Source organism: Apteryx mantelli, chromosome 12 (genome assembly GCF_036417845.1).
Source record: "Apteryx mantelli isolate bAptMan1 chromosome 12, bAptMan1.hap1, whole genome shotgun sequence".
Lineage (NCBI taxonomy): Eukaryota > Metazoa > Chordata > Aves > Apterygiformes > Apterygidae > Apteryx > Apteryx mantelli.
Genome location: NC_089989.1, coordinates 7,548,661 through 7,569,336, shown reverse-complemented (window position 1 = coordinate 7,569,336; position 20,676 = coordinate 7,548,661). Strand labels below are relative to the sequence as shown.

General features: G+C 42.0%; 1 protein-coding gene across 2 annotated transcripts in view; it reads left to right on the top strand.

Annotated features, from left to right (window-relative positions):
- The window catches only part of FBLN2 (fibulin 2), a 107,713-nt gene that overhangs the window by 60,693 nt on the left and 26,344 nt on the right, over positions 1–20,676 (top strand). For both annotated transcript variants that reach the window (XM_067303815.1, XM_067303816.1), the window contains exons 3-6: positions 7,464–7,575; positions 12,224–12,353; positions 16,652–16,838; positions 19,039–19,245. In XM_067303815.1, coding sequence (XP_067159916.1) covers positions 7,464–7,575; positions 12,224–12,353; positions 16,652–16,838; positions 19,039–19,245 — 636 coding nt within the window. The remainder of the gene's footprint in view (positions 1–7,463; positions 7,576–12,223; positions 12,354–16,651; positions 16,839–19,038; positions 19,246–20,676) is intronic.

Below are 20,676 nucleotides of genomic sequence, written 5' to 3'. Positions count from 1 at the left end.
GTGTTCTCAGGCAGCTGTTTGAAAGGGAAATAAACTACCTTATTTCTCCAGCGTGAGCAAATGGTTCTTGAGAAGTGCATGTGCCTGGTGCACTGCAGGGCTAGACAGCCTTTCCTTTAAAGGAGAAGATGTCAAAGACATACGAAACTATAAAAACTTTGCCAACATTTTTTTCGAAGGGAGTGGGAAACAGGTCACAAACATTGGCTGGACCAAAAAAAGCAGCTTTCTGCTTTGGGCCCTTCCTTGGCCACACGCGGTAAGGAACGGCGACATGAACTGCTGCTGTGCCGATCTAGGAGGATTTATGCGCTTTCTCCACGCGTTTCAGGCTGGCTCGCGCCGTCGCGGGCGCGAGGCCGCAGGGTGGCTCCCCGGGCGCCGCCACGCGGATGGTTTGTGCTAGCTCGGGGCACGAGCAGCACGTGCGGCTGCCGTTTGAAAACTGCATCTCAGTGTGAGATTCACGCCTGTCAGCTCGCTGCGCCGGTGAGTAATGAGAGCGTTCAAAATGGAAAAAAAAAATCTTAATAGAGTGCTTTAGTTCTGGAAGGAGCCACATCAAAATTAATCTCAATCCACAAACTCATTTCCTCGCAAGAGCCTGGACATTTTTTTACCACAAAAACTAAGTCCTGTACTTTTGGGGAAGATGAATTGTTTTCCTCAGGTGTAGCACCTAAATAGCATGCCTCCTTGCAAGCACAAGCGTCTAGCTTGGGTTTGGCGTTATGAAGGCTGCCTCTCTCCCAGGCGAGCGGAGATTCAGCAATTAACAGCCCGGTTTGGAGCGAGGAGCGCAGAGACGGGGCCGCGGGGAGGCAGCGGCATGCTCTGCACCAGCGCTCGCCAAGTGCTGGCTGGCAAAATACTGGTTTTGAACTGTAGCTACCCCTTGCATCAAATGGTTATACCCGAGCCCCGCACCGTGCCTACACGGGTCTCTCCATAGGTAAAAGTGACCTTTTAAGACTCTTTTTAAGGTGTCGAGGTTTGTATAAAATATTTAGTAGAAAGGAAAATTGTTATGCATTTTAAGTGAATGAAATTCTGGCACTGCTAAAGTTAATGGGCACGATTTACCCCATGAGTTGCCAGTCTTGGCTGGAAAGCTTGGATGAATTTGTCAGTGTGACTGATTAGTGATGGCTCTTCACATCGTGTGAGTAAATACCTCGGCCTTACAGTGTGCCTGTGATCTTAGTAGATAGCAGAACGTTTTAAACAGGAGTATGATGGAGAAAACATTGCTAACAGCTCACAGTCAGTTCTCATTTCTACAGTGAGTCTATACATTTGCTTAAAGGAGGCATATCTGCAAAACAGGAATTAGTCCACTGATGCAAGTGTTCTGCAGAGCTGAAGAACTAAAGTGAGAATGGAAGAAAGCTACAAAGTCGGAGGTATTAAACTGCTTAAATATTCTGAATGAAAATTCAGGTGAAGCTGAAATTAGGGATACTTCAGTTTGGTGTGGAAAAAGCTCTGGAAAGACCCTGAAGTATGTCTTTCTTCTTGACAGCCATGGAGCTTGTACATGATTTGTGAACACTGGAAAAAGCTTTTGGGGAAGGCTCCTTTGGAAATCCCTTTTGCCTGCATTCCTATCCTAGCAAACCTATGGTTCACTGTGAGGAGAAGAAAAAATTACATGAGTAGCTTTTACCTGTAAGGTTTCCCCCAGTGTAGTGTTTGAGCTTCAGCTGAGCTTTCTGAAATACCTGCGGTCCATACGCGCAGGCGGGCACGCGCCAGATGCAGAGCTGAGCGAGGGGCGTCCTCGGTAGCCGCGGCCCGGGCTGCGCGCGCGGGCGCGGGAAGCGGCGACGGGGGCCGCGTCGGCGGGAGGCCGTCCTGCGGCTGACCGGTGCCGTCAGGCCCGCGGGCGCGGCGAAGGGCGAGTTAAAATTCTCTCCCTAAATACTTGAGTCGAATTCTAAGCGTGTCCAAAAGGCAATACACAAAGTCTTGAGATTAGGCCAAAATGTGCTTGAGCTCATATCTGCAGGGTGATGTAGAAAGATAATTGTAGGAGATAAGTTTCTAAATTGAAAACAAGTGAGGAGACATGACGCTGTTTTGTAGTACAGTCTGAGAGAAATTGCTTTCTTTTTTCTAGTGAAGACATTCATCTAGAACAATTTATCTGTTACCAGGTGTCTTGTTAAATGTCTCTCTGAAATATCAGCGGTGCACAGTGTAAGGAATACTCATGATTATGGTGTTCTTAAATAAAATGACTTTCTTTCACTGAGCAGATGCAAATCTACTTCTAAATCTTCTTATATCATGAAAGCCCCAAATAAACAAAGCCCTGTTTGAATTTGTAAGTATTTCTAAATCTATTATATCTTAAAGTTTCCATCCAGTTTAGAAGCTATGTTATCTTCAGTCATGTGCGTGTATCTAGCTGTATATATTTGTGCTTGCTAATGTATAATCAAACTCTCATAAATCCATGCTAATGACTGCAAGTCCCATTATGAATTATTCAGTTTTTCTAATTCCTGACTGAGATAAAATGTAATACTTTGTTCATTTATTATAACTGCATTCTAGATTTAATTATTCATAAGATCATAATGAAAGGGAATATATTTTGTAAATATGACTGCTTAATATTATGGCACTTCAATACAGCAATCTGATATTGAATCTTTAGTGAGCAATGAGTAGCTCATTTTTATTTGAATTATATATCATGTAGATTACTGTAATATAGATTAGTGAGTTCTGCTGTATTCCTGTGCTTTAAAACTAACAATGTCATAGCAAAAAATGTGTTTCTGCACTTGGTAAAATGAATGGAGTTTCCACCAGGGACTGAAGCAAAGCAAGGCTGGAAAAATGTATTACAGAAATGTTTTGTAATTATCTGATACCAGCTTTATTTCCTGCCTAGTTTAACTGCATATATAATCCCTCTTGTGTCATGCAGCGACTCTTGCTCATCATATACCTTTCAAGACACGAGTATATTTTTAACAGTGTTAGTGTGCTGCATTACACGGGCTCCTCTGAAGTCTGCTTGTGATTTGTTGGGGCTCGGCGCGCTCCTGTGTGTGCGGGAATGGGGCAATTTGGGAAGATGCAAACGGCTCCAGCCGTCCGATCCTCCCCAGCCCGGCTCCCTGGCGCCCGTGGTGGATGAGGATGGCAGCGAGGAGGTATCGCGGGTGGTTTGCGTTGCCTCTCCCCTGAGCCTTCAAGAAAACAAAGTAAAAATTACTGAGTCTAAAGCGCAGACTCTTTTTTTCCCCCCCCGCTTTTTTCAACATGTAAATAAGGGCTGAGAGTAGCCACGACGACGTCTGTGCCAGGATGCTGCTGCGCCGGCCTCCCTGTGCCTGTGCTTTCCCGAGGAGTTTGCTTGCCATCCCGCCAGCCTGTTCTTCGCACAGCTGGGATTTGTGAGGGTACCAAAAAAATGGGGGTTGTTGTGGAAGCCTAATTCTCCCTCCTGCTGCAAACTGTAAAAGCTGTTACAGCTTTTCTGGTGTTGTTGCTGATTGATGACGGCATCAAAAAGTGATGATGTGAATACGGGCTGGGGAACCGCAGCCGGTGGTAGGTGGTCGCGGGAAGTTTGGTGCCCCAGGCTGCCGGGTTACTGCTGTTTTCAGCAGTGCAGGTCGTGTCTTGTCTCTCCCGGTGATCTCCTCATGCACTGATCGGACAAGTTAGTGACAAAGAAGGGATTTTTCCACAGACTGTTTTCCCTTTTTAGTGAAAAAATTAAAAACCTGAAATACTTCAGCTGAAAACCCAGGAAGCACAGTCTGGCAATTCTTTGTGTCCCTGTTTGCCCACAGGGGTGGGCTCCTAGTTTGCGATGAACTTTCGGTGGTGCCCCTCCGTGGCCAGGGAGGAGACCGAAACGGCAGCTCCCACGCGGCATCCCAGCCCGGCGTCCCAGCAGAGACGCCCCCGCTGATCCCTGGAGTAGTTTCAGGCTTGGCTCCGAGCGGGCCTTCGAGGGGAGCGAAAGCCGTCCTCTCCGTCCGTGGTGCCGTGACTTCATCCTACTGCTAAACCGTCACAAGATCATGTTTCATCTGGCAGCCTGAGCAGCAAGCACGGCTCGGCCACATCAAACTTGGGTCTGCTAAGGGACTTCTATAACGCGTGTGAAGTGACCCTCTCCGGAGGGTCAGCGAACGCGGAAGGGAAGGATGTTTGGTCATTTTTCTTCCATAAGATCTCAGTCAGTAACGGGACAAGTACTCTTTCTTTCTCCCTCTATCTCTTTTCCCTTCCTGTTACATACTGTTCATACCGTTTCTTAAATTGCTTTTTTTTTCATGAGCAGACATTTCACGATAGCAAGTGCTATGTTTGTGTATGTATGTTTTTAAACTTTCTAATTGATTTTCATAAAGTAGGCGAACCTTCCTGTTTCCAAAATCTAATATTATTTCCTAAATTAACTGTAAGGAAGTACAAAGGAATAGTCTTCTATAGAGGTGACATATTATTTCTGTAAACGCCAAATTTTTTAACACGGGAGATGATAGTACTACACTTGATTTAACCTTCTTAATCTTGAGATCTTGTGATCACTTAGCTCCACGAGATAATGTACAGAGCTCTCCTACTATTGACTGAGACAGAGGGTAGCTGCCATACGTATGTGACAGGCAGCCGAAGTGCACCGGTAACGTAGGCACTCTGTGTTCCTTCCTTCTGTACTGTGCAGCCTGGATACCCAGATGTTTTGAATTGTAGCCATTTCTGCAAATGTCTCACTAATAGTACATATTGCAGTAATAGCAATATTGCAGTTTTGCAAAGAAAAAATTTTTGGCATGACACTGTGTATCAAATGCAGATGAAAGAAAGGATCCTGTTATTTTTTTTCAGCAAATTTAGCATATTGGAGAGGCTGCCATCTAACATTGCTGTCGATGTGCAGGAGGGGAGGGTTCCCAGTTGCTGACAGCAGCAGATGTGCATTGACTCCAGAGGCGCTTTTATGGACTTGAATGTAATTCCCTAAAAGATCAGAAGAGCACAAGACCAGTCCTACAGAGACTGTTTTCCAAATTTTTAGTTTCCTTCCTGAGTTTTGACTGGAGAGCACTGCACTTTCAGCAGCTGTCCTGCAATTCTGGAGCAACACAATCATTCCTAAAACCCATCTAGAGAAAGAAGTTTGCTCCTCGCCCCCAGAAGTGGCTCAGGAGGGATTCATCTAGAAATTGGCAAAGAGGTATGACCCTGAAGACGCACCCATCTGCAGTGTGTGTGGGTGCTGGGTGGTTGTCAGGGGCTGCTCGGACATGGAGCTACCTATGGCCCGTTGCCACCCACCAACCTGACACAGTTCAACCCTAGACACAGTTTTGGGGGGGTTTTGGTCTTCTTGATTCCTCTTATTGGTAGCTCCAAGCCATGTCAGAGACTGGCCTGGAAATAAACAGCTTTAAAAAGAATTGGAGGTGCTGATGAAGCCCATCAGCACGATGCCAGTGCTTCTTGGTGGAGAAAGCAGAGCACTCTGTAGTCTGAGTACTGTTTTTATTATGTGTATTGTCGTGTATATCAATACTGTGAAATCATAGCCTTCAGGCATTTGTAATAGACCTCCTGTCTCTCTAAAAGGCATCAGTTCATCATTTTCTAACCTGATAATTGTGTAACTAATGCCAAAGCATACGGCCGTGGCTGTTAGCTGGTGGGAGGGGAGACCACTTGCCCCACTGCTGTTTTGCATGGTGGAGCCCACGCACTGCACGGACGGTCGAGGGAGGGTTTTCCTTCCGGGACAGCTCACTGCTTGCCAGCTGCTGCACCAGGCAGGCTCCTTGCACTCCTGTGTCAATTTAGGTGGCTTGTGTTAGTACGTTTTGTTCGGTGTTTGCCTCTCAGTAGCATGGCAAATGTCCGATCGCAAGGTAAATTTCTGTACAGACTCCTTAAAATACCGTTTCTGACCTGTCTGACCTGACCTGAGTCTGTTCTACACAGTAGATATCCCGTGCATTGCAAATCCACTAGTTTAATTTGTATTTCACTTTAACCAGAAAATTTACTTACATGGAAATCTACAAGGAAAAATGTATAAAGTAGTGCAGTGTTCTACTTTTTCATCTTTTTCTACATCTGAGTGCCTGTGTTTTACATGAGCTCATCAGCAGAGTCATAGTTATGTCTCTCAAGGCCTTTTTATTATGGCTTAAATTAACTGAAGCATCAAATTCAGCCCTAGGACACTCTAGGTATATGTGCTTTAAGTAAGCATCCAAGGACTGAAATTGCTTCATCAACCTTATGGAAACTATTTCTTAACGCTACATATGTCAAACTTCCCAAAAAACCTTCTCGTTAAATACCAAGAGCTTTAAGGGACGGTGACAAGGAATGCATTTCAGTTTGTTGTTATTCGTATGTGGAACTTCCTGTCTGCAAGTGAGCGTAAGAGAGCAGCTGAGGCTTGAGCGGGCAGCGTGTCAAGCTTGGGCACGGGCCGGGTGCTCTAGCTGGTTTGGGAACTCTGCTTGAACGCTCCTTTCACACTAGCCCCCCAGCGACAGTGAAGTCACTGGTACACCAGCGTAGTAGCTTATGAGATCAGCTTGCGCTAGGTGGCTAAACAGGATTTTTCAAGAGTGTTTTTTTCAGAGGTTTCAAAGATGAAGTCATCTTCAAACTAGTTATTTTTTAAATTCTATTTAAAACTCACATTTGCTTCTACCGTGCCTCACTGAAAGACATTACCAGGTAATGTCAAGATACTGTGGGTATCAGTAGACTCCTCCATTTTCTGGTTTCGTCAGCCTTGAGGGCTGGTGCTTCTCCTTAGGTCTGTCACTGCTAGAACACATTTACAGGGTGTGATATGTAAGTACAGAATATACTACTAAAATATCTCTTGCAGTAGTGTACATTTGATTTCAGCCTTTTAAGAAGTACATACTGACTTTTAAGAAGTACTTTTAAGAAGTACTGTTGGCTGAGTTGTTCTCCTACACTTAGTGTTGCACCACTGTAAAACTACTGACATTAAAATCCAGTCCAGTGAATTTTAGTGTGAGACAACTGCTTCTGAAGAGTAGCAAAGGTATACTTTTATATAGAATTAATTTTTGTATTTCAAATAACCTGGAGTTCAGCCATCTAAGGGCACGTTTGAGTGCAGCCTTGCTTGAACTTGGGTACTTGAAGACTGATTAAGCCCAAATTCTGTTCCATTCTGAAGCCGGTATCAAAATAGTTTCTGATTCTGATGGAGTTGGTGAGTCAAGAGGATCATCTTGACAAGAACTCTTTCTCTTCCCTTTCCCTAATAATATTATAGCACTCTTTGATATTGGAAAATCAAATTATTTTGCATATTACCAAATGAAATGTGTCAAAATGCTGAGCTACTGTTACTTTAAAACTCTTCTCAATTAAGAAAACAAATCCAAAACCAAAAACCAATCCGTTCCATACAAAATATTCCATGTGTGTATTTTATACAGGTTCCACAAAGGAATTGATTGAAAGCTGCTGTGGAGCTGGACAGCAGTGGGCTATAGACAATGGAGAATGCACAGAAATTCCTATAAGTGGAACGGACGGTGATATTTGCAGGTACGTAAGTCAAAAACTGAGCATTTCAGATTAATTTAGTGAGCAACCTGTTAGAATAAACTAAATGTTTGGTCAATTCATGTGATCTCCAGGAGACAGGGGACTGCTTCATTCATTGTGTAAGTTATTGGTAGACTGGCAATATGTCATGGCACATTAGGAAGAAGGTTTTCCCCCTCCCTTTCCACAATATCTGATCTAAACAAAAGCCTTCTAAGGTTTCTTCTTCCTTTGTCACATGAACAGAGCACGTATTTTTGTTTCCCGAATTTATGCACATCTGTGGAATTGCAGATAAATAGAAGGGCAGAGTAGCTTAATGTGTTTGTCTTCCATTTGGCAAGTGCTAAATGCAATGATTATCCATGTCATTAAATGATATGTTTATTGGCCAATATGAATGGCTGCTGGTTCTGCTGTCTTTATTCAGCTGAAGGGTACCAGACGCCTTGATAATGCTGCTGGATTCAGTAGCATCTGGTCTGAGCAAGGGTGCCAGATTCGAACTGCTCAGCACGAGAAGGAAGGTGGTTGGACTAACATGGTCATTGCCCAATGCTAACTGCAATTCTTCCTCTCTCTCTCTCTCTCTCCTCCTTGCTTTGCCTCCCCCTAGTCTGCAACAAGCCTTTGGGAGGGCTAAAAGCAAAGTTATCTGAGATTCAAATGCTGTAACATAAGCCAGGTGGTTTCTTCTAAGAGTGATCTCAACATTTCATTATTAAAGTGGTTTGATGTAATCAGTTTTATACAAGTTAGCATCATTGCACCTTTGCAAAGTTGCTGTGAGAGTAAAATTCTCTCCACTGAGTTTTAACATGACATAATTGACACGTATCAACTGTCTATGAAGAAAAGGCAGATTAAAAAAAATCCACCTTTGGCCTAAATAAGTGCAAATCCAATACATTAATGAGTTGCACCTGCACATCTGAGGCTGGGTTTAGATGAAAAAGCCAGATTCAAAATGTGTTAGTCCCTGTGAATGTCTCAGGATTTAAAAGAATTTGAGATCAGGAGTTCATTTATTTTACTTTCAAAATTTCAGTTGTGTCGTCCCTGTTTTAAAGATATAAGAAACACCTGTGAATATTCTGTGTAAAGAAAATGTTTCTTGTAGAGAAGTATTTGAATATGTGGCCTCAAAACCTTGAAAGCATAGACAGAAACTTACCACTCCCTTTAGGAGATAGGCCAGCATGCAGAGCTGTTCACCGTGCAGGTACCTATACCTTCATGCACCGCCTTGTGTGTCAGAACGATGCAAGCAAAGCAAGCTCCTCAGAGTCTGCCACTAACTCTACTCACAAGCTAAAGATTTAAAAACATATAAGGTAGATATTAATTGCAACAATTAATTAGTTACTGTTCTGCCCAGATAGCTGACTGTCCATACCTGGGCTATACAAGTAACCTGCAGTGCACCAGAGAGCCCAGTCCGCAGCTGAGGCCAATGAATGGCATCTCCAGTGTGTCTATGGAGCTTGTAGCTCTGCTTTCTCTTCAGCAGCCCCCAGTTTTCAACCGCCTATCGTTTCCTTATGCCATTTTGGAGTTTCCAAGTGGCACAGACTTAAGTGTTAAAGCTACTTGTTGCTGCATCTTGATTTCTTTGGACATTTTCTGTTCATGAACCAGCTTGGCCTATCTCAGTGTAGTGACCAACTGTGCTAGCTGGGATGGCAAATGTATTAACCGAGATGATCATTTTAGGGTGAGGCTTTAAAAATATACAGTTCAGGGTTAGCACAGAGCCAGATGCCTGCAGCTGGTGGTGAGTGATGTGTGAAATGCAATGTCCCCCTCGCGCTGAACAGACAGTCACAATGTCTTGCTCAGCCAGGGACATGCTGAGGTGTTTTTTGCCTGCCCGCGGGTTATGTGCAAAACCCCACCACACTACAGTATGAGTTTTCCCATCTGTCCCTTTTCTCCAGACCTCTCAAATGTTATGCAGTAAAATAAATATTGCTTATTTGAGGTCTTTTTAAATGTAATTTGATTGCTTTCTTCGATGGTATGGACACAGTGGTACTCTTAAGAAACAACAGGAAGAAATTTCCTAGGAATGACTTCTACAACAGAGAAATTTGCTACAACTGAGCCTACCAGAAAGAAATCATCTGCGGTAACTAGATGAATGTAGTTAAAACAAAGCAAGTTACAAATCCCTAGCTGGTCCTTTGATCGCGAGATGTGAAGGTACCCCCTGAGCACATGCTGCCGGCCGTGTCAGAGAGAGGATGTTAGACTACCCGAAATTCGATCTGACCCAGTACAGTAATTTTTATCTCATGATTGAAATGTGTTTTATCAGCACAGAGCAATGTTTATCTGGGTGGCACGTAGATGAGCGGCACAAGTATGAATCCTGCTTTTCGCTGATGCTCTGTGTCCCAGTTAGAGACTTGCACCAGTTTATCACATTGGCATCATTGCACTGGTGAAAACTCAGGAATTTTTCTCTAATGCAGAAATGTTCTGGATATTCCTTATACCAACAAGCCATTTATTTATCTGGCCTGCTAAGAGTAGATTTGTGAAGAAGAAACAAGACTGTGTTGTCTAATAATGTTTGTTCCCAATTCATTTTTCAGTAATAGAATACCTAAAACTGAGCCATATTGATACAGTTAAAGAAATGTTAAACTAAAAAAAGTCTAGCAATGCTCCAGATAATACTGTGTTTCTATTCTGTATTTCACACTGGAAAAGAATTTCTCATTGCTAAATGTCACATTTCTGAAGAACATGAATCTGTACAAATTTCAGTGTTTTAACACTGTAAATACTTCACATACATAAAAACACTTCTAGCAGTTTTTTGCCATTTCCAGAAACCGTAATAGCTTTCAGTTAGTTTAATTTTTTTTAGAAAGTTTGGGTGTCTTATGAAAGCAATAATAGTTGAATTACTGGCCATTGAGTGTATTTGAGCAGTAGCCATTCATATTTCAAAAAAATATATTTTCTAGTTGGTGATTAATACTGGATTAGGAAGCAAACTTTCTTGAGAACAAAGTACATGGTGGTGGTAATCCCCTTCCTGTAATCGAACTCAAACCGCTGTTTCCTGGTTACATTTCTCTTGCATGATCCAGCTAAAAATATTAAGATGAAGCTGACACAAGGGGCTACTGTCATTGTGCAAGTGGCCAAGCGGCTGTCACTGGCTAGTTTTTACTGGGATAAGAAACATCTCCTTCTGTTTTTTATTGAAGCATTTGGATAAAAGCTGTGACTTGGAAATACATTATTGTCAGAAAAGAAAGGGTGTTGTTTCCTGGGACAGCTCTATTTTATTGTAGCAGTAATGGTATCCAACTGACAAAAATTTTTTGCCTGCAGATGTTTCTCTTGCAGGACTGTTGATTTGCTACGAGACACTGGCTGGTAAAATGCATCAACCTTTCGTTCATCATTGCCCAGAAAGACAGTGTGCCGGTGCCATTTTATCAGCAGACGATAGTTAGACATCAAGGTTATTCTTGGAAAAAGTAACACTGTCCCTAATTCCTTCATGCCACTGAATCAATCCAAAATAGAAATTTACTGCTGCTCGAAACATAGCACAGTATATCCTCTGAGGTTTAGCACACTCATCCGTGCCACACGTGCCCAACCTGCAGCTGATGGACATGGTATAACCCACCAGGAGGCTTCCCGTGCCCAGCAGCTCCCTCCTCTTCCTTTCCCTCCTTTCTGAGGGCTGCTGCCCTCCCCATGTCCGACCAGCCGTGCACCCCTCCAGATCCAGCGTACGGATTTGGATTAAATCCAAAGGGACTATGTGATTGTTTTACCTGCCCATTTGTACATGTGAATGAAAGAAGGAGGTACCTCTCTGGAGGGGGGAAAAAATCCACGTATAGATTTTAAAATAGTCAGTGGAGAAGAGTATTCTGTTATTCTAATGAACTGCTATTCACTTGCATTTGGGAATTTGCCATTTATTTGTGCTTTGAATCTGTTTCATTTCAACCTTCAGTGAATCTTGTTAAAATGTTGGATTGAAGAGCCATCTACAGCAAATGTACATGCCATATGTACTTTGTATATAATGATCAAGTCACCCATAACCTTCTCTTTGATAACCTAAGTCAGAGGAATGATCAAATTCTGGGTTACAATCTCTCTGCAGGGGGTATAAAGGCTTAGAGTATTTAGTATGTATTTAACATTAGCTTGGAAGTTAACTCGCCTTAAGTCCTGGCAGGAGCTTCAGACCCTTGGCTGGTGAGGGAGTAAGTGGGTACAGGTGCATTTTCCTTCCCCAGTCCTGCAGGGAGGAGGGATCCTATCCTTTCTGAGAAGCAAAACATGGGGATGATGGACTTTTGCACAAATATAGATGAGCTGAAAAGGAAATCACTGACCAGAGCTTGAGAGGTAGTGACCTAAGCAGTAGCTCCTTGAGCCTTTATCAGTGCATGTTTTTGTTAGAAATGAGAATTAGAAATATATCCTGCAAAGGTCAGTGATAAAATCTGTATTTTATTAGTAAAGACACATATGTCATAGAGAGTTCAAATATATGGAGTGTACTGTGAATCCAACAGCCCTGGTATTTTTTGCATATTGTTCCTTGTGTCCCGTTGTGACATCTTCTGAATGTCACTTAACTCTTGGCCTCCGTGATCCTTTGCAGAATTGCTCAGAAGCAGTGTTGCATCTCCACCATAAGGGAGAACAGCTGCCTGGCTGGCATGATCGCTGCTAAGGAGGGAGACGTGTGTGGACCAGAGGAAAGTGAGACCTGTGGAGGATCGTCATATAAGGTAAATTGCTGTGACGCTTCTACTGGTTTTGTTCTGAATAAGAGGTATCTTCATTTCAGGCAGTTAGCAGTAAGTTCTTCATACATTATTATGGGGCTCAGTAAATTTTAAAGTTGCAGGAATGAGGTGGGAAAATTACGCAGAGTTATGGATTTGGGGTTGTTTGCGTTTAGATTTCAGTTGTCTGGTGGATGCAGTCCCTTTTAGAACTTCACAGTAATGGTGATTTGAATAATTTCCATCTTCATTTTTAAAATTTAACTTGGTGTATTACTTTTGCTTCCTCACTTTAGAAGTAGCTGAAAAGAACATTTTAATTTTTCTCTCTATGGTGTAGAAGACTTCAGGAAATGATAGGCCAAAACTTAATCAACGATTTAATGGGAAAACCCATTACTGAACAGTTTGCTTGGCTACAGTTTTGAATAGTAGTCTCATTTCTCAGTCAAACAAAACGGTGGACTAGAAGAGCAAGCATTTCAGATGATGGTGGAAGCTTTTGTTCATAAACAAAGGCAGACCATTAACCAATGGTTCAAATTACAAATCATGAGCCACCGCCTCAGCTGGTATAAATTAGATTTGCTTTATAAGAGTCAATGGAGCCAAACCAATTTAAACCAGTCTGAAGATTCAGCATCTTGCTTGCTTGCCTCTCTTGTTTTTACCAGAAGGGTACACTTCAGAATTCATTTAACTCTGATAATAATTTACATAGCTATATCTAGGCTTAAGTGCAGCTTCCGTTGTCTCAGCAGGAAACTTATTAGTCCTGTCTGTTCTTATACATCAGCGATCCTTGTGAATAACTGTTCACTGGTAAGGGAAATACACGGACATGTACTGCGGAGCTAAAGTTTAATTAACTATGACAATTTGTCATTTTCAAAACTATTATTTACTTGGGTCTGGAGTCTACCATTAGAATACAAAGTGAAATGCACTGAACTTGTGCATCTGGGAGCAGGCATTAGTATTGCTGAAACGTGTCGGAATTATTATTCTTAGGTTTTCACCGGGGATGTTCACCAGGCAGGCACAGCACCCGGAGGAAGCCTCACCTCCCTCCTGGCTTTCCTCGGGAGGCGGTGGGGAGAGCAAACTGCTTGGTCAATTCTGTCTTAGTTGAAACAAGTTACAAAATATTAACTCTGTAGAATAGCTCCTTGTGCCGGTTTCGGTGTCATGCTTTGCTTCAAGGGAAACCATCTGAAATGGCCAAATTCACAAAAGAGCACCTTTGCCTTCCTCTTTAGCTCCTAGGACATTGCAGCTACTCAGCGAAACAAATAATAAAAATGAATAAATGTGGACTTAAGAAAGACGTTTTAACTTTATTATAGTTTAACATTTCTAGAAAAAGCTGCCAGTGAGCAGAGGTGTTTATCCTGACCGGCACTGCTACTAGTGACTGCTGTGTCCAAGTGTCGTAAGTCAAAGTACCTTATGGGGAAGGTAGAAAGGTGAGTTCGTCGCCCCAAAGTCTTTGCAAGGCTTGTTTTCACTGTCCTGCGAAAAGCTAGGGTTCCTACATTCATGTAATGAATGCGTGTAGGCCCTTTTCAGGTAAAAACCCTGTAAAGGTGGGGTCTTTGCTTTTGCTTCAAGATAAACGCAGCAGGGCCAGTTCCCTGGGCCCGGGGATTTAGCCAGCCCGGGATACTGCTCTCTCTCCTGCACACTTTCCCTCTCCCCCTCTCCCTCTCCCGCTCCCCCTCCCATTCCCTCTCCCTCGCTCTCTTCTTTTTTTCTTTTCTTCTAGTTGGTGAGCTTGTGTTCAATACAGTTTCACCTTAGGCCGATTTTCCATGTTGTTTCCTCTAAGACAGAAAGCACATGGTTTTAGGGACTTCTCACTACTGGACACGCCACAACCATAAGTCCCATTGTGCTGGATTGCAGGAATGCTTTTGGGGAGGAACACAAAAAGTTGTGAATCTTGTGAAGCAGTGGTTCTCAAGTTATGTTTCTCAATATCGATGTAAAAATAGTAGTATTTGCTATTAATTCAGTTGTAGAATTCTGGTAAAGTTCAAAAGATGATAAATAGAATATTAAAACTATTTAAGTTTTTGCATTTTAGAAGAAACTTTTCAGCAAACACATTTTCCACTGGAAAATGAGCACTTGCTTTCATCTGGAAGATACGTCAACACAAAAGTGTGTAACTGATTTAATACCCACTGTGATGCCTGCACATAGGATAAATTGTGAATCAAAACTATGACTGAAAAAAGCCATATTTTTCATGGCAACATTTTCAATATTAAACAGCACTTCAGTAAAAGCGTATATTACCCTTAACTTCCTTCATTTTGAATATTGAAGCTGAAAAATTATACCAAAACTAAAAATATTTACAAAAAGTAAAATTTTTATTTCATAAAATTTTGAATTTGGGGATTCTGGACTTGGGGAGGATGGAAGGATTTTTCTCATTTCTAGCAAGATGGTAATCCATTATAGCTGGATTTTTTTTTCCAAGAATTCTTTTGAGAAAATAACTTCAACTCCTCTAGTACCAAAGATAATTCAGCACCTTCAGGACCTGTACTGGAAACTTCACAAACACATATCTGGGAGCCGATATCAGTCTCTGCTTTGGAGAAAGTGACAGCTCTTTATGGCTTGCATATTTAGAAACGTGAATCACTTTCATTGTTTTATTTTGGGACCTTTCAGATTAGCAAGAAGGGGTATAAATATGAGCTGCATCCAAAGGTTGTAGGTTGAGCATGCAGGGGACGTTTATGAGTTGTGCATGTTGGCATGAGATGTGAAGGATCCCTAAAGCTGCAGGGTTTGGAGCTGGAGAAAGGTGGCTCAGCAGAGGCGTTTCTGGGGTTTGGGTTGTTGGTGGACAGGTTTCCATGTCTCCCTGGGGGAAGCAGAGCCGGTGCCGATGCTAATGCCAGTCTGGGGTTGCTACTCGTGAAACGTGATCCCTTTCCGTTTCCATACTGTGTCCTGCTCTCACAACGCCACTTCTGCTATTGGCTCTCCCCAAGTCAGAGATCTGTCTCCTGGGAAGCGGGAGCAGTTTGGTTTTCTTCTGTTCAATTCTTGGACTTTGTGCTGACATAACTAACTGGTGCCAGGCTGAATTATGATCTTCATTTTATGTGTCTGACGCCTGGTCATAGACTGAATATTTGAATTGTCTGAAATCACTTCTTCTCGTTCAGAGAGGCTGTTCCAGTGTAGCTGCAAATTGCAAATGAGTGCTGCCGTCCTGGATATCTTGACTATCAAAGGATTTACAGAGGGAAAGAGACTCCATCTCTGAGCATTTTGTAATTATTCCATCAGAGTTCAGGCATCTAAATTTATATATTAGGGATGTAAGGACATCACATACAAATCCAGGAAAGCATCTTCATACACATATGATCTCTGTATGCCTCCGTAGCAGAGACTTACAGCTCCTCTGCTTCCTTGCTTGATTAGGGATCTACTCTGCCTAAGGACTTTTCTGAATCGTATTTGGAATCTGTTATAATTTGTCTGATGTACTTTTGTGGCCCAAACATGCAGTGGATTCGTATGTGGCTGAGTAAAGCACAGCATTGCTTTTGTCCGGCACCTGCACTGGAGTCTGCAGAAGAGGCTGCATTTCAGGGATAACCCATTGCACCAACCTGTTGCTGAACTCCCTTTGTGCTCCTGCTTTAGCTGCATACATGAAAGGAATAGAAAAGCAGATCATCCCTAAAATATACCTTAGCCTTTCTGTTGTAGCCACCATCTCAGTGGGATGGTGTCCAGGACAATCAGGTAATTAAAGGCAACAATAGGTTTGCAGAGCAGTAGCGCATAGCGAAAATACTCTTTACTGTCACACTGATGGAGCTCAGGGACTGCCAATGCTCCTAATATCTGTGCAAGGTATTTTAAATTCCTTTTACATCACCTCAGAGAGCTAACTAGACTATAGAGCAAAGGAGTATATATCTGTATTATTTTACTTATAACATACTATATGCATAGTCATGGCTGTGTGCAAGAGCTGGGAAGAAGTGATCTACAGCACGACTACTTGCTTCCTTGCGCTGTTGCTGAAATGCATGTCACAGCTAGACTCTGCATTTATCCTGGTTGTGATCAACCTGTTTGTGTAGGGATGGCCAAAACAAGTGCAAGTAAGGCTCTGACGTCTGCAACTCTGTAAACCTTAAGTGCTTTTGCAGATGCTCCGTTATTAGAGAAAGTGCAGATGGGCTCCAGGTGTGCGCGTGGACTCCCCTCTGAAGCAGAGTGTGTGAGAGAGGCTTGTTACCGATGGTCCTTTTCTGTTGCAGCAATGCTGTGATTGCTGTAATCTGGGCCTGCGATTGCGGAGTGAGGGGAAAACCTGCGAGTCCAACATAAATCTGGGCTACCCCTGCAGTCATGTGATGCTGTCCTGCTGCGAAGGGGGGGATCACTTTATTCATCCGGAAATAAAAAAGCATCCTGAGCCTTTGCCGACAGTGACACCTGAGAAGGGTAAGTGTTTCATTTTTAATGAGAAGAAGCTGCAGATGGGGTCTCTAGCTCACACGATCGTAAGGGGAGGTGTTGGAAGGACTCATGCTACAGCAGAACAGCCTGCACTCTCAGATCAAGTATAGAGACTCACTTGTTCTTAAAACGGTTCTGAAAGAGAAAAAATATGTAGGTGTTTCTGATACTCAGAACATACCTGCCTTTTTGTGTTTTTTTACCTTGAGTCACAGAGTGCAGAGACCTGTTACACATCAAACAGAAGCGAGAAATGTTCTCTGGGTGAGAAAAGTTTATTAAAGCCAAGCAGTGCAGAATACAGGGTGAAGGCCAGCTAGGTGAGACCTGCCTGGCAGCTTCCCTCCCTTTTATTTCTTTCCTTTTTTTTTTTTTTTTTTAAGACCTTATTGGACCACTAGTGGGCAGGAAGCCACCAGCCTTATGTAGGAAGCAAAGGTGAAGCTGGTCATTGTCTTTTAGCAGCAGCAATCCTGAAAGATTCTGCATGAAACAAATTATGATTTTTTTTCCAAAGTAGGCCATGGATTATGATACCAAAGAAACCTTCTGGGAACAGATTTCATAACCCACTGAGCTAAAAATACAAGTGTAGCACTGAACAGCCTAGCACTTCTCCCACTGCATGCACTGGAGAAGCAGCAGAGCGTTGCAAGTTATGCAAGTTTTCTTGTGCTCTTTCAACGTATGAACATAGTGATCCTGAAGAGCGAAGTCAAATCCCTGCAGCCAAAGAGGCACGACAAAGGGAACGTGGCAGATCTGGAGCTTAGCGAAACTTCTTCCTTGAGCCCGAGTTCACGTTCCTTTGAGTATCACCCTTTAGGCACCTGTTATGAATTGCAAGATTTTTTAGTCTTTATGGGTAACCTCAGGGATATCCTAGGGTTCAAATTTTGTCCATGCTCTTTGCATGAACTAATGTCTCTCTAATAAATGCAAGGATTTATTTCGACCTAGCTCAGACCTCACTGAGTGCATTTCTAGAGTTCAGAGACCGTGGACCTTCAATAAGGATCAGATTTAGAAATCTCAGGAGATTCTTTCCAAAATTCTTTTTTTGGAGAGTCTTTTTAAAAGAGGAAGACTTTAAACAATTTTCTAAGCAAAAATGTGAAAGTTTGCAAAAGATTTCTGACCAGGATGAAAGATGAAAAACAGGTAATGCATTCTCGGTTTCCTTTTTTTCAGAAAACCATAGCTTGTGAAACTCCTATGTGCAAATACAATTTTGATTTTTTTTTTCTAATGCTCAGAGGATATTTATTTTTTAGTACAACCTAATGTTACCAGTGTTTTCATATGGTAACACTCTTTTTCATTCTTTCTGGTCTCTGAAAATTTCTGCAGAAAAGCACACAAGAGTCTCTTTTCTGGAACTGTTCCACTATCAAGGGTTTTGACTGTTTTGTGAAACTGTTGCTGGTAAGAGTGAAAGAGTCCTTAGAGACCTGCATCATCTGCTGCATGCACAATCAATGTACAGCAATTGCAGCCCCAAATTGCCCTGTCAGAGCCCTTTGGCGTGGCATCAGTGGAGAGCACAAGTTTGCATGCATGTGTTTAAGAAGAACTGACTGAGGAACTCACTGAACAATTAGTTTAAATGTCACAGAAGGTCTTAACAAACTTGATCAATAAATGGAAAGAAGGCTAGTGCTTTAAATGCAGTAGATAGGATAACCATGTCATTATTAAGTAGGTCCCAGAAAATTTGGTGAAACAGCTAACACTAGCTGCAAAAGTAGCTATAAATCAATGGAGTTAATGGTGTTGGAAAAAGTTTACCAACTAACTGGATAACTTTTCCTGCTGAAATTAGAAATTCAGTGTGGTTCTACTGTGAGGCCATTTTCAGATGGGGCCTCAATGTGATACCTTGGTACAAATAATAGCAATGGTATTAGTAGTCAGTGTGAAAGGTGAGCTTGTGACCTTCCAAGGTCACCCTTTTTCACAGTGCCTCCAGTAAAGCATCCGTCTCTCCAGCCTTACAGAATGATGGTAGTGGACCTTCAGCAAAATGATCGGGTCTTCAGGATGCATACCTTTTCTCTTGTCCTTGGAGTAATGTTTCAGGTAGATTTTGCTGTATCTGGAGTTTGTATGGCCAAATGTTCCACACAGTATGGTGCTAACGCCAGAAGTAGTTGTTAGAGAAACTGTATTTTTTTTGTGTGGTTAGTTTCAGAGACTGACGATCACAACGAAGCCTTGTCCATCAGTAATGAAGCTGAACTGTCAAATAACTTGCCTGGAGATGACCTGGATGAATGTCTTATCTACGGTGGGGAACTCTGTCAGCATTTGTGTATAAACACTGTGGGGTCTTACAAGTGTTCGTGTTTCCCAGAATTCACTTTGCAAGATGATGGGACCAGCTGTTCTCCAGGTGAGGAAAACGGGCAAGAAACCCCGAATGATGGTGTCTTTGGCTTTCCACCTTCGCTGATCTACCAAGCTTTCCTTTGTTGTCTCTATATGGAACAGCAAGGGTCTGTAAATTCCCTTTGACAACTGTTCAGACGTATCAAGTTTATAATCAGGAAGCTCACCTTAATCAACAGTTTCTAATAACTAAATGAGGGTTAGACTGGCGTCTTCCATTAGCAACTGAGAAAAAGGAAGGTCCACTCTTCATGCAAGTATTTATGGACTTATTCCTTTTCTCCTCAGAAACCTTCAAGATAATTACAGGATAGAAAAACATAGATTTTGGAAAATTGGGGGAAGTAATGATTTGAACCAAATCCTATCTTCATAAGAAGGCCTAGTCTGAGCCTCTGACCAATTTTTTCTTCAGGTCTGATTGCTGGTTATGATTGCAGGATTTTCTCTGTGTGTTCTTCCTTGTTTGCTTGCTTTCCCATTATGTATTTAATTTTGACTCTTTTAATTCAAATTCTTGATTCCCCACCAAGAGCAAGAAGTAGAAAAGAGTGGAAAATTTCTTACGAACACAGTTTTCTGTTAGCACTGAATAATATATGAAACTGAAAAAATAACATTTTACAGCAACACTTTGAAAAGAACCTGAAGGAGTTGATGCATTCAGATTTCTTTGAAAATCCCAGCCTGAAGTTTTTTATGGGTGATGATGCATGGACATTTTTCCTGGAAATTGGACAGGTTAATAGTGTAAAGAAGAATGCCCTTTCAGGAAACTTAGATTATGCTTAATTTTTATGCATCTGTGGCATGAGATCAGGGTGGGTATTTAGTATGTTCAGATCATGACTTTTTTTTTAAAAAAAGAGGATTGGTAAAAAATTTCTAATGAAATACATTTTGTTCATTGACTCATTTTGTATTTCACAGTTAGTTTCCCTTTAGATAAACTTTATTCAGTTCAGACACATGGCGTTGCTTCCTGAACTTTAATTTTCCATAAAATCATTCACATCTTTCAGTGACATAATATCTAAATATATCTAAGTGGTGGAAGTCTTAGAAAGAACATCTATTGTGCTGTAATTGTTTTGATGTCTAGAGTTCTCCAATGGCAAGATTTCAAATCAGATAATCTGAAAAGTCAAAACCTTAGATTAGTTACAAGTGCTTTCAATTATTTAACAAGCAAAAGAAGTGTTGCCATCCAATGACAAAATTCCTTAGACTTCAAATACTTTTGGCCCAAGCCAAATAATGAGCATTCATTGTGTCATTCCTCTCAACATGATGTTATAGCACTTGCATCAATAATGTGTTTGACTATTTCTGGGGCAGCTGTCTGCTCTGTTGTTTATATTAAAATTCTGGGGAAAGAGCCTAATCCGGAAGAGGTAAAGAAAACGGTTCTTATTTTAGTTTTGCAAAATTTGAC